This window comes from Mus caroli, chromosome 3 (assembly GCF_900094665.2).
Source record: "Mus caroli chromosome 3, CAROLI_EIJ_v1.1, whole genome shotgun sequence".
In the NCBI taxonomy this organism is placed as follows: Eukaryota; Metazoa; Chordata; class Mammalia; order Rodentia; family Muridae; genus Mus; species Mus caroli.
In genome coordinates, this window is record NC_034572.1 from 94,252,848 (window position 1) to 94,266,535 (window position 13,688).

The 13,688-nt window shown below is 41.6% G+C and overlaps 2 protein-coding genes across 3 annotated transcripts in view; one reads left to right on the forward strand and one right to left on the reverse strand.

Moving 5' to 3' along the window:
* Spag17 (sperm associated antigen 17) overlaps positions 1-13,688 on the forward strand; it is a 248,890-nt gene that overhangs the window by 230,761 nt on the left and 4,441 nt on the right. Inside the window, exons 46-48 of the mRNA XM_021157134.1 lie at positions 2,439-2,499; positions 6,950-7,094; positions 8,095-8,238. Of these exons, the coding sequence (XP_021012793.1) occupies positions 2,439-2,499; positions 6,950-7,094; positions 8,095-8,234 (346 nt within the window). The 3' untranslated portion in view covers positions 8,235-8,238. The remainder of the gene's footprint in view (positions 1-2,438; positions 2,500-6,949; positions 7,095-8,094; positions 8,239-13,688) is intronic.
* The window catches only part of Wdr3 (WD repeat domain 3), a 24,499-nt gene continuing 23,607 nt past the window's right edge, over positions 12,797-13,688 (reverse strand). For both annotated transcript variants that reach the window (XM_021157135.2, XM_029474902.1), the window contains exon 27: positions 12,797-13,440. In XM_021157135.2, the coding sequence (XP_021012794.1) occupies positions 13,285-13,440 (156 nt within the window). In that variant the 3' untranslated portion in view covers positions 12,797-13,284. The remainder of the gene's footprint in view (positions 13,441-13,688) is intronic.

Here is a 13,688-nt window from a genome sequence, read left to right on the forward strand (position 1 = left end):
AACAAAGATTTGGAAAGGAAACTTGGAAAGGTATTCTGTGCAGAAACCCTCAAGCCCCCATATACACTCTGGAAGCAGAGAGATTCCTCTGGTGGTTGCTCCAGGCTCCAACAGAAGCTGGCAAGCTCTTGTCCTGCCATAGCCCTGCAGGGCCCAACTCTAGCCGCCTCAGCACAGGCTCCAATGCTACTAGATAAAACTTTGTTTGTTTGTTTGTTTGTTTGTTTAAAGACATGTCTCACTATACACCTTTACTGGCCTGGAACTGGAAATATAGACCCGACTTTTCTTAATTCACAGAGCTCTTCCTTCTCATACTGTAATTCAAGGAGTGCACCACCACAGCCCACTTCATCAAACAGCTTATCATTACAAGTTAAGCTGACAACAGCTTCTACTACATATAAAAATGTGGGATTTGTGCCTTTCTATATTTCCTAGTTATTGTCTCTATATTTTTGATCACTTTGGCTTTAAACTTCATGACAAAGATATGCATGCTGTGACCATGATGAATATGTACAGTTAATAATACTAGAGTGTTCCAATCCAAGTATGCATTTCCATTTTCCAGTGAGTTTTATAGTTTCATACATATTCATGATAGTAATTTCCATCCTTTTGTTTCTCCTTGAAGAACCTCATTAAGCATTTCTTGGAAGACAGGTTCAGTGGTAATGGATTTCCTTGGCTTTTGCTGGTTTATAAAATCAGTTAGTTCTGAAGGATAGCCTTGCTGGGAATAGTGGTTTTGGCTGGCAGATATTTCACTTCCGCCGTTTGAATATAGTCCCTCTTTGCTTCTTGGCCCACAAGTTTTTTACTAGTAGAACAGATGATAATTTCAACTCCCTCAGTTGTGGCCTGATGTTTGTGTCTTCCTTTCTTTTAAACTTCCTTTTGTCTTTGATTTTGAAATCATACTATTTCTAATCACACTATTTCTGCCTGATTAAGACAAAAAGAATAACTGAAGTACTATGGTAATTTTAGCTATGAAGACCTAACTATTAATAAACATCTTAGCCCACAGTTCAGTTTATGTATAGGTCTGAAAACATACTTGGTGCTTTTCTAGACCCAAACCAATGGAATCTTTGAGCCTTTTGACACCTTATATATAACGAAACAGAATAATCTGTTTCAAGGTCTTGCAGGCTGGCATGAGGAAGATCAGGCCTTCTGAATACCAAACAGGTCATTGCTGTCTCTACCACACTCAAGGACTTCACTTTATTTTGGTCACCAGAGCAACACTGGGAGTTCACTCATTTTCATTGGATCAATATACTATAAATCTATGCCAAGGACACTTGGAATTGCAGAGTCCTCAGCTCTGTTCTGAACTGAGCTAAAGCACAATATGCATGGGGGGGAAGGTTTCCATTGCAATGCAATAAATATTGCAGTTGCAGAGTTCTTCTTATATAATGACAAACCCTTTGAAAACGTTTATGGTTCTGTAATAGAACTGAAATACAGAAAAATGGCAGAAGCATCCAAGTTGGAAGATTACTGTCACCTTTTAGTTGAGGCAAACCCCACCTTTAAGGATGTTCGCTCCCCAAGAAACAGTGTGGTTAGAAGACTCAAGTCACCACTTAAGACATTTTATTTTTCTTTCCAGGTTGTTACCAATGAAGTGGGTGGGAGAATAGAGAATTATCCCTAAACTAGTGGACTCTAGATAGAGCCTGTCTCTCTGACTCAAGGTTCTGGCTTTAGAGATTTCACCCCACTGCTTGATCAGCTATGATGATTAGACAACAAGGCAGATGGTAGGAGAGGGCAGGAGTCAGTGTGCCAGCAAGCACTCCTTTGCAGAATACTCCAGGCCTTTCAACCCTAGGCAGAACCCACAGAGCACAGGCAGGAAAAGAGATCCACAAACAGCACATGTGAGCCCAGGACTTCTCAAGCCGTTCAGCATTTCCCGATCTCCTTCAGTCCCTCCTTTCCCCAAGAATGCAAACCCCACATGGAGTCAGGGGGAAGCCCAGTTCCCATGCTCTGCTGTTTCCCCAAAGTCCCATTGTTCTATAGCTGCCTGGCCTGGCTGTCAGAATTCACATTAATACTGATGGCTATGCTGCAAGGCACAGACCAGCCAAACACTGGCAGAGCTCTGCTTGAGGCCGTCACCAAGTAGCAACCAGGGGTGGGAATACAGGCTAGAGTCTGTTTCATGCTGATGAGAACTGTTGAAAAGGCAGGTAGGAAATAGGTGGATCCCAAAGTCTTTCCTCAATGGACTCTTAAGGCCTTAGGTTGTTTGCACATGCTGTGGATTCCCTAGAATCTTAAGGTCTTTGTTGTTTATACATGGTATGGACCCCCTGGCTCCCAGTTTCACACCTTCGGGGTTTTATAGCACTGTATTCCTTCCTTGCTTTGTCTTCATTGCGGTGTTAATTTTCTTCCATTTTTCTTCCTGGTAGGTTTAGAGTGAAGCAGCCCCCACCCAGCACTGGACTGAAAGTGACATATAAACCTGGGCCTGTAAGTTCATATTATCAAGTGTGTGTGTGTGTGTGTGTGTTTGCATGCACACATGTGAACATGTATGTTTACATTTTAGTTGGCTTTTATACCATCATCCTGAATTCCTTCATTTTATATGATTCTGACACTCAGCTTACACCATAAGTGGGTCTAATATTTCTCGTATCATAGGAAAGAGAGTCCCTAGATAGGGCCCCTATGTGGCTCCAAATCATAAGAACCACGACAAAAAAAAAAAAAAAAAAAAAAAACCCTACAAGTTAAATAGATAGATAGATAGATAGATAGATAGATAGATAGATAGATAATAACTTTGGCTGGACACCCGGGAAGCTGTCCTCACTTGCCACAGGAGTTCAGTGATGTACAGTCACTGAACATTTGAATTCTTGGGGACTGGAGAGTTGGCTAAGAGTTCATGCTGCTCTTGCGGAAGACCCAGGTTCTGTTCACAAAACCCACCTGGCAGCGCATGGCCACAGCTAAGTCTGGTTCCAGGGGATCCAGAATATTCTCTGATCTCCTCAGACACTTCATGGATGTACTACACAGACATACATGCACAGGGGTTGTGGGGGGGGAGATCTCATACATATAAAATAAGTATGTCAAAAAATTTAGAAAATCGAGTTTTTCTGACAAGTAACATATTCTCCATGAAAACATTCATCCCATTCTTTCTACTTTATATAAATCTGGCTTACTTTCTTGTGCTTCTCAGAGAATATTATCTAGCATAATAATAGGAAATCACATTATTTTACTAAAGTCATCAGCTGTTTTATTTCTTCAACGTTCTCTGAAAACACAAATTTAAAGATGTCACACTGTAAAAGAGGAAACCTGGAACTATGCCAATTACATGAAAAAAAGTATTGTTTTTCTTTTTTTATCATTTTTTAAAGATTTATTTATTATTATGTGTAAGTACACTGTAGCTGTCTTCAGACAGACCAGAAGAGGGCATCAGATCTCATTACAGATGGTTGTGAGCCACCATGTGGTTGCTGGGATTTGAACTCAGGACCTTGAGAAGAGCGGTCAGTGTTCTTACTTGCAGAGCCATCTTGCCAGCCCAGAAGTATTGTTTTTCTTGCTTAAGTATTCTCAACACAAAGGATAAATGTTGGAATGTGATGGCTATGCTAACTACCCAGAATGAGCTTCACTAAGGGAGTACACACATCTAAACATCACACTGCACCTTATAAATATAGACACTTCTGTGTTTCAGTTAAATATAAACACTAAAAGAAACAGAAACCAAAAATAAAACCTAAACCTATTCTGACTTTGCTACGTTGTCAAAAATGGGATGTTTCATTTTTAAAAAGTGAATATTAAGTGAATATCATTTATATTCCTACTTACTTTCACAATATATATTTAGACATGTTATATAAGATAAACACAAGTTTATCTCAAATTTAAACCTAACCATCTCGTGAGCACATCAGCTGACGGCTTCACCAGGCTATTCATCTCTCAGTAACTGCTGGACTCCTGCCTGTGCTACTAATAGAGCCATAGAAGAGAGATGGCATACAGGAACTTAACAGGGTGGGCATGCAGCAGGCACTTAGATAGGTATGGCCAGAATGTGAAGTAGGTACGCCAGTGGGCTCACAAATTTTCAGGCACAGAAATGGGTGTATGGGGCTCAGGAGAACAGCAAGGGTCCCATAGCCACTAAAGCAGCCACACTTGTTATTTACATACAGTGGTCAACTTAAGTGCACTGCAGAGTCTATCGGCTTCTTGCAAAGACCATCTCACACCAGGCAAGGTTGGGCATCAATGCTCTGAACCTTGTTTTGTTCAGCTGGTCTATGAAGGTGTACAAACCAGATTTTTTTTTTATGACACTCCTACTTTGCCTATCACAATCTACAGCAGAACAGTAAGACACAGGCTGAAATTCTAAAGATATGCCAGCATTGACATGATATTCACAAATCCATGCCTATTCATTTTTTCCTGAAATAACTCACCACTGTACGATGTCAAGGTGTCAGAATGCTGGGGCTCAGCAGGTTAAGGTGCTTGTCACCAAGCCTCAAGACCTGAGCCATGGGGCAAAAGCAGAGCCAACCCCAACCCCTGAAAGTTGTCCTCTAACCTCCACACACAGTTTTCATGGCAAATGTGTGTATCTACGTGCAGGCCTGTGCCCCCATATCCCCAAATAAACATATATTAAAAAGATGTCCAACTCTTGACAACATAAAGAAAAAAAACATCAAAGCAAGCCCTTCTACTGTTTCAAGAAGTTAGTAAATCTCATTTTAATCTAGATTGTTCCAACAGCTAAGTGACTGCTGGATCAACCTTTATAAGTAGTAAAAACTCAGTGTGTATTCTTTGAAGCTCACCACATTATAAGGGTATTTCTTTCCCCTTTATGAAAGTAGGTTTTGGCTCTGACAAAAACCTATAATCTATAATCTCCTGTCTATGTAAATCTACCCACTGCTCAGCTTGGTTAGCTGCCAGCACTGAGAGAATGAGCCCCAATCCTGGGTAGCAGTGGGGGCACCACTCCAGCTCTCCTGTGGGTTTTCATCACTACCCACCCCTTCTGATTGCTGGACTTGGAGGACCAAGCCCAGGACTTTGAGAAACGGTGTTGGGATCTGCTCCAGCACACATACCCATACACTGTGAAAAAAAAAGAAAAAAAAAAAAAACACTTTTCAATTCTATTATTTATAAAACTGTATTTACAATTTCCATTTGTATTTAATTGCTCTCCATGTGGTAGTGTGTGATTTATTCATTATTTTAGATAACTGTTCTCAAGTCTGCTTTTTAACACCAGCCTCCTGGACAGGCAGCTTAGAAACATAAACACGTCTTCCTTTCCTGGCTAGTGTGCCTTCCAAGAACAAAGCAAGCAGCCAATGCCTTGCTGCACTTCTTCACTATATATTAAGTTTCTTCTTTGTTAGTACAAACCTCTTCCTCTCTTTCAGACCCAAGCAGTTGGTATCTACACTAATTCTGTCTCCCTCTCCTGGCTCTATCACCCTCCACACCCTGTATTAGAATCCCAGAGACCAATCAATAGTGACTCATCAAGCTTCATGCATTACATTCATATTTCTCTTAGATAAAATCTCCCTTTAGCAGACAGAAACTCACTACCAACCCTCAAGAAGCCACACAACTCTAGATTGTAGGATGGATATTAGGATATGACTTAGGGTTTTAAGGTTAGAAATTAAACAGAGCTCTCTGTTCAGAAGTCAAGTCAGAATTCAAGTGTCCCCTACACATGGCAGATGTTTGAGAATACGGGAAGGAGAACTTTGGTGTCTGTTTAGGGCACAGGGGAGGAGGGACCAATGGAGACAGAAGAGGAAACTAGGAGAAAAACAGTTATGGGTGTTGCAAGTTTCCCTACTTCCAATGCCCTGTCACTTTGTCCCCACTCCCCCACCCACACATGCAGCACCTGGTTTTTGCCTTTGTGTCAGCTTTAGGGGTGTCACTTTGTAATCACTTGGCCCTGTGTTTTCAGGGTCTGTGGAGTATCAGGACAGGGACACATGGGAGAGCAAAATGCTCTCTTGATGGCTGCCAGGAAGCAGAGAAACAGAGGAGGAGCCCACACCCCCTTCAGTGACCTCATTGCTTTGCACTAAGTCCAGATCCATAAGGTTTTTGTTGTTGTTTTTGAGACAGGGTTTCTCTGCATAGCCCTTGCTGCCCTGGAACTCACTGTATAGTCCAGGCTGGCCTCATAACTGACAGCCGTCTCCCTGAGTGCTGGGATTAAAGGCGTGCACCACTACCACCTGGCTTCCTTACGGTTCTCTCAGCTCCTGATAGTGCCATGGGTTAACACCAAACTTGTACTATATGGCCCTTGGGGATATTTCAGACACAAACTCTTAACAACCTTCAGAACTTTGTCGCATGTCCCATTTATTTCCTGGAATTCTCCACTATGCTAAATAATTCTGACATATATGTCCTGACGCACACAGCTGGGCTGTGGAAATGTGACCACTGGGGTGTCGAGGGAACGAAGGATAGACACACATCCAGAAAAGCTGGGATCCGGTGGACCATTTGGTAGTACAGATGCAGAGAGAGGCTAAACTAATCTTGCTTCGGAGTTCTCTATAGGGGAGTGGTCTCAGGCTATAAACGCCCCTGAAAAGGAAGCTGCTATAGCTGGTGTGGCTGCTTCCTACACTTACTGTCAACACTCAGGCATTGACCAAGGATCAGCAAAAGGCTTTGAAATTCCAATGGGTCTGAGGCACAGGGATCTTGACATGACCGTGCTCATGGCAATAATATACCTTTACTCAGGATGGCACTCATTCACCACGCATGCTTATATTTACTAGTGCCAAATTTACGGATGAGAAAACTGAAGTTTGGAGAATTTAGGTGTGTTGTCAAAATTAGTTTAAAGCCAGTATTTGATGTCTTACAGGTGGCTGCTGGTTTGCAAGCAGAGCTAAAGGTAGAGCTTTTTGCCATGGCTGTTGGTGAAGACGGTGCCAAGGGCTCAGCACACATCTCCCACAATATTGAAATCATGACGGAGCATGATGTTCTGTTCTTACCCGTGGAAGCAAATATCCTTTAAAGCTCAGGTTTTGTAACCACACATAGTGCAGAAATGATGAAAGGAACTAGGAAAACATGGAAGGCAAAATGGTCTTCATTAGTTATCCCCTAAGCCAAGAACTACACATTGGGGACAAAAGACATTCGTGGACATGAATGGATGATGTTAGGTAAGGAGGAGAAAGCCAAAGTAGAAATTAAGACAGATGTAAGCACATGACTTAAATCCATTTTAGAGCCGGCAACTGAGCCGCAGAGCTTAGTAGCAAGATCTCATCTGGAAAGTAAAGAGCTGGCAGTAGAAAGTTTTCAAGAGTCCTTTACACATAGCTGATATTGGAGGGTATGGGAAAGAGAAATCTGGGATCTGTTTCTAGAGGAGGAAGAGGGGCCAAAGGAACAGAGTATGTTACCTTAATGACACAGTGGAGGACCGTTGGGCAGCAAGCATGGGGATATAAAGGAGGGTGGGAGAGAACCCGCATCCTGACAGAGCTCCAGTGCTCTGTGTGGGCAGACTCAGAGAACTACTGCTCCCGTGCACTCTCTATGCCACCTGGGTGAGCATCTGGCTGTGGGAAGTCACTGAACCCCAGTCCTCGGAGGTAGAAAGGGAGCAATCTGGGGTCTCTGGGCCTCAAGGAGGGGGAACTGGGCAGTTCCCACATGGGCGGCTTGGGTTGGCTAGTGTCCCAAAATCTAGACCTATCCCTACCTACACTGCATGAAATCAGCATGTTGATATTGTCTGGAGCCTGGTGGTGATGACCTCTCATAGACAGACCAGGACATTGGGAAAGAAAGAATCACACTGTGGAAAAAAGACATTTATGCTAAAACACAAGGATCCAGGACCTGTACCCAAGGATGTGTGGGCAGGATTTGCCGTACCAGCAGGGTACCCACCATGAGCTAATGCTGATGGAGACTCTGATTTTAAAATGTTATTTGTGTCTGTATAAAAGGTCATTTAATTGTGAAGCTCATAGTCCTTAACGAATATTTTACCAGTTTTAACAAGCAGTAACTATGACAATCGACCAAAAGATCTTTCCCAGAGAAAAGAAAATCCCATGGTCTTCAGGACTTCCACAATCTCCTCCTCTTCACTTGGAGTCGTCATGTCTCAAAAGGCCACTCATCATTAGACCTGTAAGTAGTGAGTGCCATGTAGCCAACCGCTCACGCCTAAGATGACAGACCTCAGGGTTTCCCCTGATTTCTTACAGCCAAAAAGGGAAATGTTTTCAGAATTTACATTTAAATCAGTTGTCTTCATATATCTTGGACCCTTGTATAACTGTAATGTTGGTTCCAAGGGCTTTATTTACATAGGTAAAATTTATCAATACTTACCAAAGAAGAATTAGAACTTGGAAACTTTAAGTTATATTTAAATAAATAATGAACCTAGTATGTTAAGTACATTTTAAAAAATCAGGTTTTTGCTTGTTTGTTTAGTTTTGTTTTGCTTTGTTTTTGTAGAGGACAGGTTTAACTTGCCCAGCTTCAGAGGTTTCAGTACATCATACAGGTAATAATGATGGTCATAGTAGCATGCTAAAGCAGGCTCAGTTTGTAACACAGGCCCAGGAGGCAGAGACAACAGCAGTCAGTGACTGACCATCCTCCAGCAAAGCCCCACCTTAGGAAGTTTTCACATCCCCTGAAGCAGCACTGCCACCTCGGGCCAACCAATCAAATCATGATCCTCTGAGGAATATTACATATTCAAACCATGACATCCCACCCCGAATATTCAACGCCATTTTATAAGTTAAACACCTTTACTCCCTTTTATTGAAAATATTATTTTCACATAAAATATTTTGATTATGGTTTTCCCCCTACTCCTCCTAGTTCCTCCCCACTTCCTACCCCATATAGATCCACTTCCCTTCTGTCTCTCATTAGAAAAAAAAAAAACATACTTCTAACAGATAATAAGAAAATAGAACCATCATATTGGAGTGGACATGACAAACAGAAGGAAAAGCGTTGAAGAGAAGGCACAAAACTTAGAGACCCACTTGTTTGCACACTCAGGAGTCCCATACACACTAGACTGGAAGCCATATTATAAGCCGAGGACCTGGTGCAGACCTGTAACAGTCCTGTGCATGCTGCCTTATTCTCTGTGAGCTCATATGTGCTTTGATCATGTTGACTGAGAGGGCCTTGTTGGTGTCCTCCATCCCCCTCTGCTCTTACACTCTTTCCACCTCTTTCACTAGGTTCCCTGCGTCTTGGAGGCGGGGATGGGAGGGCATTAACAGAGGTATCTCATTTAGGTCTGAATGTTCCTAGGTTTCTCACCCTCTGCATGTCTGGCCATGGGTCTCTGTCTTTGTTCTCATCGGCTACAGGTGGAAGTTTCTCGACAGTGATTGAGCCAGGGACTGATCTATAAGTAACTAGGACTATTTTAATTGCTTTTTTCTTTTCTTTTTACAACAGTAGGATTTGGTTTTCTCCTAGCTCCCTGGGCATCTAGTCTCTGGTTCTTGATCACCCATGCAGTGTTAAGTATGGGTACCATCTCCCAGAGTGGACCTTAAGCAGAGCAGATATTGGGTGATTACTCCCACAAGCTTTGGGCCCCATTGCCCTAGCATCTCTTGCAGGCAGGACACTCTTGTTGATCAAAGGGTTTGTGGCTGGTTTGGTGTTTATTTCTCTTTTGGTAACATGCAGAGTACCTTCTTGTACCAAAGAGACTAGAATGTAAGGCTCTATGTAGGCACCAGCTCAACTTCTCGGGGTCCAATGAGTTGTGTAGGTGTTGTCTTCCACAATGGGCCTGGTTATCAGTTTGTGGAGGGCAACCTAGCATCTTGGCTATAGCCTGGGCTCTTTGGAGATTCCCATGGAACCTCTTTACCAACAACTCAATTAGATGTAACCCAATTTGGGCTTAATTTGGTGACAAGAAATGGATAGTTGTAATTCTATCTCCCCTATTATTTGGCTATTTCATTTAGCTAGCCTTCATATATATAAACATATTTTAGGAAGCTGCTGCTCTATTAGGTTTCCATACCACCCCTGAAATGTTCCTTAATCTTAACTGTTTCTCCTTTTATTCATTCTGTCCCCCTCAACTCAATCTTCCCATTCCAATCGCCCCCCCATCCACCTTTAAATATTCACTTTTACTTTCCTAACAAGATTTATCTGTAACCGCTTGTCCCTTACTTTATACCTAACTTCTGTGGTTCTACAGATTGTAACTTGGTTATCACTAACTTAACAGCTAATGGCTATACAGAAGCAAACATAAACCATATTTGTCTCTCTGGTTTACCTCACTCAGGATGATTTTATCTCCTTCCATCCTCTTACCTACAAATTTCATGGTTTCTTTTTTTTTTTTTTTTTTTTTTTAACAGCTGAGTAATACTCCACTGTGTAGTGTACCATTTTCTTTATCCATTCTTCTGTTGAGGAACATCTAGATTGTTTCTATTTTCTGGCTCCTATAAATAGAGCAGCAATAAACATGGTTATGTCTATGGTAGGATGAAACATCCTTTGGGTATATGCCAAAGAGTAGTATATGTGTATGTTAAGGTACATCGATTCCCATTTTCCTGAGGAACCACCACACTGACTTCCTTCCACAGTGGATATACAAGTTTGTACTCCCACCAGCATGATGGGCTGTGTGGATGAGTGTCCCCTCTCTACATCCTTGCCAGCACGAGCTGTCACTTGTTTTATTGATCTTAGCCATTCTGACAGGTGAATCTCAAAGTAGTTTTGATTTACATTTTCCTGTCGGCTAAGGATATTGAATTATTTATGTATTTTCCAGCCGTTTGAGTTTCCTCTATTGAGAATTTGTGTTTAAGATTTCGACCTCACTTTTAAATTGTTTTTTTTTTCTTTTTAAATTTTATTATTTATTTAATGTATGAGTGCTCTACTGCATGTACACCCACATGGCATAGAAGATATCAGATCCCCTTCTAAATGGTTGTGAGCCACCATGTGGTTGCTGGGAATTGAATTCAGTACCTCTGGAAGAGCAGCCAGTCCCCTTTACCACTGAGCCATCTCACTAGCCCTGGGTTATTTCCTTGATGTCTAGTTTTTGTTTGTTTTGAGTTCTCTATATATTTTGGATATTAGTACTCTATTGGATATATAGTTGGTAACCATCTTTTCCCATTCTGTAGGCTGCATGAGTGTCTTTTGTCTGAATGAGTGTCCTTTGCCATGTGTACCCAAGCTTCTCACATGTTAGAAGGCCCCATTTACCAATTGTTGATCTTAGAGCCTGTGCTAATGGATTTCTGTTCAAGTTGTCTCCATTTAGTTTTGTACAGGGTGTTAAGTATGGATCTACTTGGCTTCTTCTACATGCAGACATCCGGTCTGACCAGCACCATTTATGGAAGATGCTTGCCCCCCAGCCCCCACCCCAGTATGTTTCTAGCTTATAGAAATTCAGGTATCCATAGGTGTATGGATTTATTCTGGGTCTTCGATTAGATTTCATGGTTCAATATGTCTGTTTTTGTATACCATGCTGTTTTTATTATGGTATGACCTTTGTAGTACAATCTGAAATCAGGGACAGTGATACTTCCTGTAGTTTTTATTATTCAGGACTGTTTTAGGTATCTTTTTTTGTGTTTCCTTATGAAAGTTGTCCTTTCAGTTTCTATGAAAAATTGTTTTAAAATTTTGTTGGGCAGGCATTTAATCTCTGAATTGCTTTTGGTAGATTGGCCACTCTTATTGTATTAATCTTACTGATCCATGAGCATAGGAGAGCTTTCCATCTTCAGATATCTTCAGTGACTTGAAGTTCTTAATCATACAAGTCTTCCCCTTGTTTGGTTAAAGTAATCTCAAAATATTTTTATACCACCTGAGGCTATTGTAAAAGGTGTTATTTCCCTGATTTCTTTCTCATATAAATCAATAAATATACAAATAAATAAAATGAGTTTTCTTAAGCAATACTTTAGCAGTGGCACTGTTTTACATTCTTGTAAATCCTGTCAGCATCTAGCCCACAGGACTCTTGTGATGTGCTGTTCTATGTTCCTAAGTCACACATCATAAGTTCTCTGAGAGCACCACTCTATGCCTATAAGAATGACAGACAAAGGCAATAAAATGCCACTTGTCTAGTTCCCAGGCCTCCATAATGGAGCACTACAAATCACTAGTCATTCTCTCATAGCTTGTTAAGTCATAGCCAGACTTAAACTCCAGGCACCAACAGCAGCAGAGCTGGTTCCTTCTGGAAGCTCTGGAGGATACTTTTTACTACTGCCCTTGGCTGTGTCTCTAGATGTTAAGTACTGACACGAGCTCTATCACTCATCCTTTGCCTTGTTCACATAGTACAACTTACTGTGAATTACTCATTTAGAGGCTATCTTCATCCCAAAGGACTTCAAATTGATAGATGCTTTTGCAAACAAGGTCACATTTACAGGTTCCATTAGATAGAAATTTAGGAAGATAAACTTGGTATGGCCTTCTCTCTGGTCGTTATCTTAAGAAACATAAAAAAAATCTGACTGGAGTTTAGTCACTAGACCATAACAAGGGAGTCTAAGTTATTATTTGGAAAATTCCCACTAAGAAAATCCAAAGTTATCTGAGTTCATCTCTTTTTTTCTAGATATCCTACCATGCAGACATTCATATATAAACACCAGACCCCTCCCCTAATATTCAGAGAGCCAGCAAGTCATTTTAAGTGGTTTTAATGAAAAAGCTATTGTATTTCCAAAAGTCCAAACAGCACTGTGTCCTTACACGCAGACTCGCCAACCTGCACTGGTGTAAGCAGGCAGCTCTTAGCAGGCCATCATCCCTTTCAGCCCCTGGCCATGGTGCTTCCTTTAGAGGACAATGACACACACACTAAACAGAAAAGCTCTGCCATAAATATGAGACACCGGAATCAAATACACAATTAAAAAATATTATTTTGCTTCTTGCTACAATTTAAAGGTCCAACTCTGAAAAACACAGATCTGTCCTTTTCAAATGGTGAGAGACAGTAGTCACAGCCATGCTGGTTTCTTCACCCAAGGCTGACATCTGTACCCCAAGATCTACAACATGATCTTTTTTTGGTATTTTTATGTTGCCAACTCCACGACAGCTCAGTTTATGTGTACGCTCCTTTGAAAAGAAGCAGGAAAAAAAAAAAAAAAACACTGCATTCCAGTTCTAAGTCAGTGTTAAAATCATCCTTTTCCTGTTTTTTCGTTTTCTCTTCTTCTCTTCCAAGTGACTAGTAGCTTCTGCAAAAAACATCACTTCACTCTTTGCTTCACACTCTCTCTTGAGATAATCGAGCCCAGCCATATTGAAGCCAATGGCATCCTAGAGAGGAATACAAAAAAGCACTCTTTAGTCAGTGCAGCAGCTTCTGCGTGGGTACTGCCTTGCTTCCTTAGCTCACTAAGTGCTTCTGGTGTCAGTGTTATAAAAACCCTCTCTCAGCCGGAGGACAGAGACCTGCCCTGCAGAGAGTGCCATCTTGGCTCCGGGACTCCGCCGAGCTTAGTCTCTACAGGTCAGAGTGGGGACCACGGGGGCAGACGGCTTCTGGGACAGGCGGGAGCCACAGA